The sequence below is a fragment of the Leptonychotes weddellii genome, chromosome 11 (assembly GCF_054177405.1).
Source record: "Leptonychotes weddellii isolate Sample4059 chromosome 11, ASM5417740v2, whole genome shotgun sequence".
NCBI lineage: Eukaryota > Metazoa > Chordata > Mammalia > Carnivora > Phocidae > Leptonychotes > Leptonychotes weddellii.
Genome location: NC_138379.1, coordinates 11,377,495 through 11,379,384, shown reverse-complemented (window position 1 = coordinate 11,379,384; position 1,890 = coordinate 11,377,495). Strand labels below are relative to the sequence as shown.

At 43.2% G+C, this 1,890-nt stretch overlaps 1 protein-coding gene across 1 annotated transcript; it reads right to left on the bottom strand.

Annotated features, from left to right (window-relative positions):
* Positions 1-413: 413 nt before the first annotated feature.
* On the bottom strand, positions 414-1,681 carry LOC102732639 (olfactory receptor 5G9-like). The gene has a single exon (XM_006728570.2). The coding sequence runs from the start codon at positions 1,679-1,681 to the stop codon at positions 740-742; it is 942 nt and encodes a 313-aa protein (XP_006728633.1). The 3' UTR covers positions 414-739.
* Positions 1,682-1,890: the final 209 nt, after the last annotated feature.

Sequence of the window (1,890 nt, the reverse complement as noted above, 5' to 3'; positions counted from 1 at the left end):
AAAAAAAATAAAAAAATTCCGATGTCAAGGAGTCAGCAGGGAAAGAAAATATATTAGCAGAATGACAAAAAAAATTAATAACAGAAATTAAAGGGGCACCCGGGTGGCTCAGTCGTTAAGCGTCTGCCTTCGGCTCGGGTCATGATCCCAGGGTCCTGAGATCGAGCCCCGCATCGGGCTCCCTGCTCCTCAGGAAGCCTGCTTCTCCCTCTCCCACTCCCCTGTGCTTGTGTTCCCTCTCTCACTGTGTCTCTCTCTGTCAAATAAATAAATAAAAAATCTAAAGAAAAAAAAAAGAAATTAAATAATAAAGCTTTTTAAATTTTTTTAAAGATTTTCTTTATTTATTTGACAGAGAGAGAGAGAGCACAAGCAAAGACAGCAGCTCGATCCCAGAACCCTGAGATCACGACCTGAGCCAAAGGCAGACGCTTAACCAACTGAGCCATCCAGGTGCCCCAATAAAGCCTTTTTTAAAAATAATTGGACTGTGAGTTGTCTGAGAGAAGCAAAATTAAATGGACTGTAGATGTGAGCTATAATATTGGTATATTACAGATAAAAGATCACATACAAGGCTGAATGAATACACATTGATTGACTAAATGAGTGGAGAGATGAATGGATTAAGGGGTGCGAACCAGCCCCCAACACTTGCAAATGGCCTGGAATCTTAGGAATCCACACAGTTAGTCTGTCTTTTTAGATTTCTCCCCCAATTTCCTTTCTACATAAGAATTTAGGCCCTACAAAACTTCTTCCTAGGAACAGTCCTGTGGATGGCATCTTTGACCTCCTTGTTCCTCAAGCTGTAGATAAGCGGGTTCAACATGGGGATCACTGCTGTGTAAAACACCGACACCACTTTATTGAGATCCAGCGAGAAACTTGCACTAGGCCGTACATAAATAGAGAAAAGAGTACCATATAGGATGGAGACAGCCGTCAGGTGAGAAGAACAAGTAGAAAAGGCTTTGCGCCTCCCCTTGGCAGAGTGGATCTTCATGACGGCAATGAGGATGTAAATGTAGGAGACCACAATAGTCAGACCACTGAAGACTCCCACAGCTCCAGCCATGACAAAAACTACCAACTTAGTAAGCCAGCTGTCAGCACATACAAGGGAAAGCAGGGGGTACATATCACAGAAGAAATGATTAATGACATTGGGGCCACAAAAAGGAAGACGAAATGCATTCGTTGTATGGGTCATGGTGTTCATGAACCCGATGACGTAGGGACCAACCACTAGCTGGATACAGAGTCTCTGGGACATGGCAACGGAATACAGTAATGGGTTGCAGATGGCCACATAGCGGTCATAGGCCATGGATGCCAGGAGAAAACACTCTGCTGCCACAAAGAACCCAAAAAACCACTGTTGCAAAGCACAGCCCAAGAAAGAGATGACCTTCTTCTTTACAAAGAAGTCAGTGAGCATCTTGGGGCTCACAACAGAGGAGAAGCAGATGTCCACAAAAGACAAATGGCTTAGGAAAAAGTACATGGGTGTGTGAAGGCGGGAATCAACCCGAATCAGAATAATCATACCCAAGTTTCCAGTTAGATTGATGAGGTAGAAACTCAGGAAGAGCAGGAAGAGGAAGACCTGCAATTGGGGGTTGTAATTCAAACCTGTGAAAATGAATTCGGTGACCCTCGTGTAGTTTTCAATGGCCATTGACTGTTCTGGTTTCCACTAGAAGAACAGAGGAGTCACACATATTTGGTTAACATATCTTCAAAAATGGGACACAGAAAAAAATATACCAGTAACTGGGAGAGCATCAGGAGTGATATGACTTTGTTGCATGTTGTGGCCAAGAAAACAAAAGTGAGATAGGGACCAGTGCAAAATTTTCTTCTACATAGGAGGAAAACTGAAGCTCA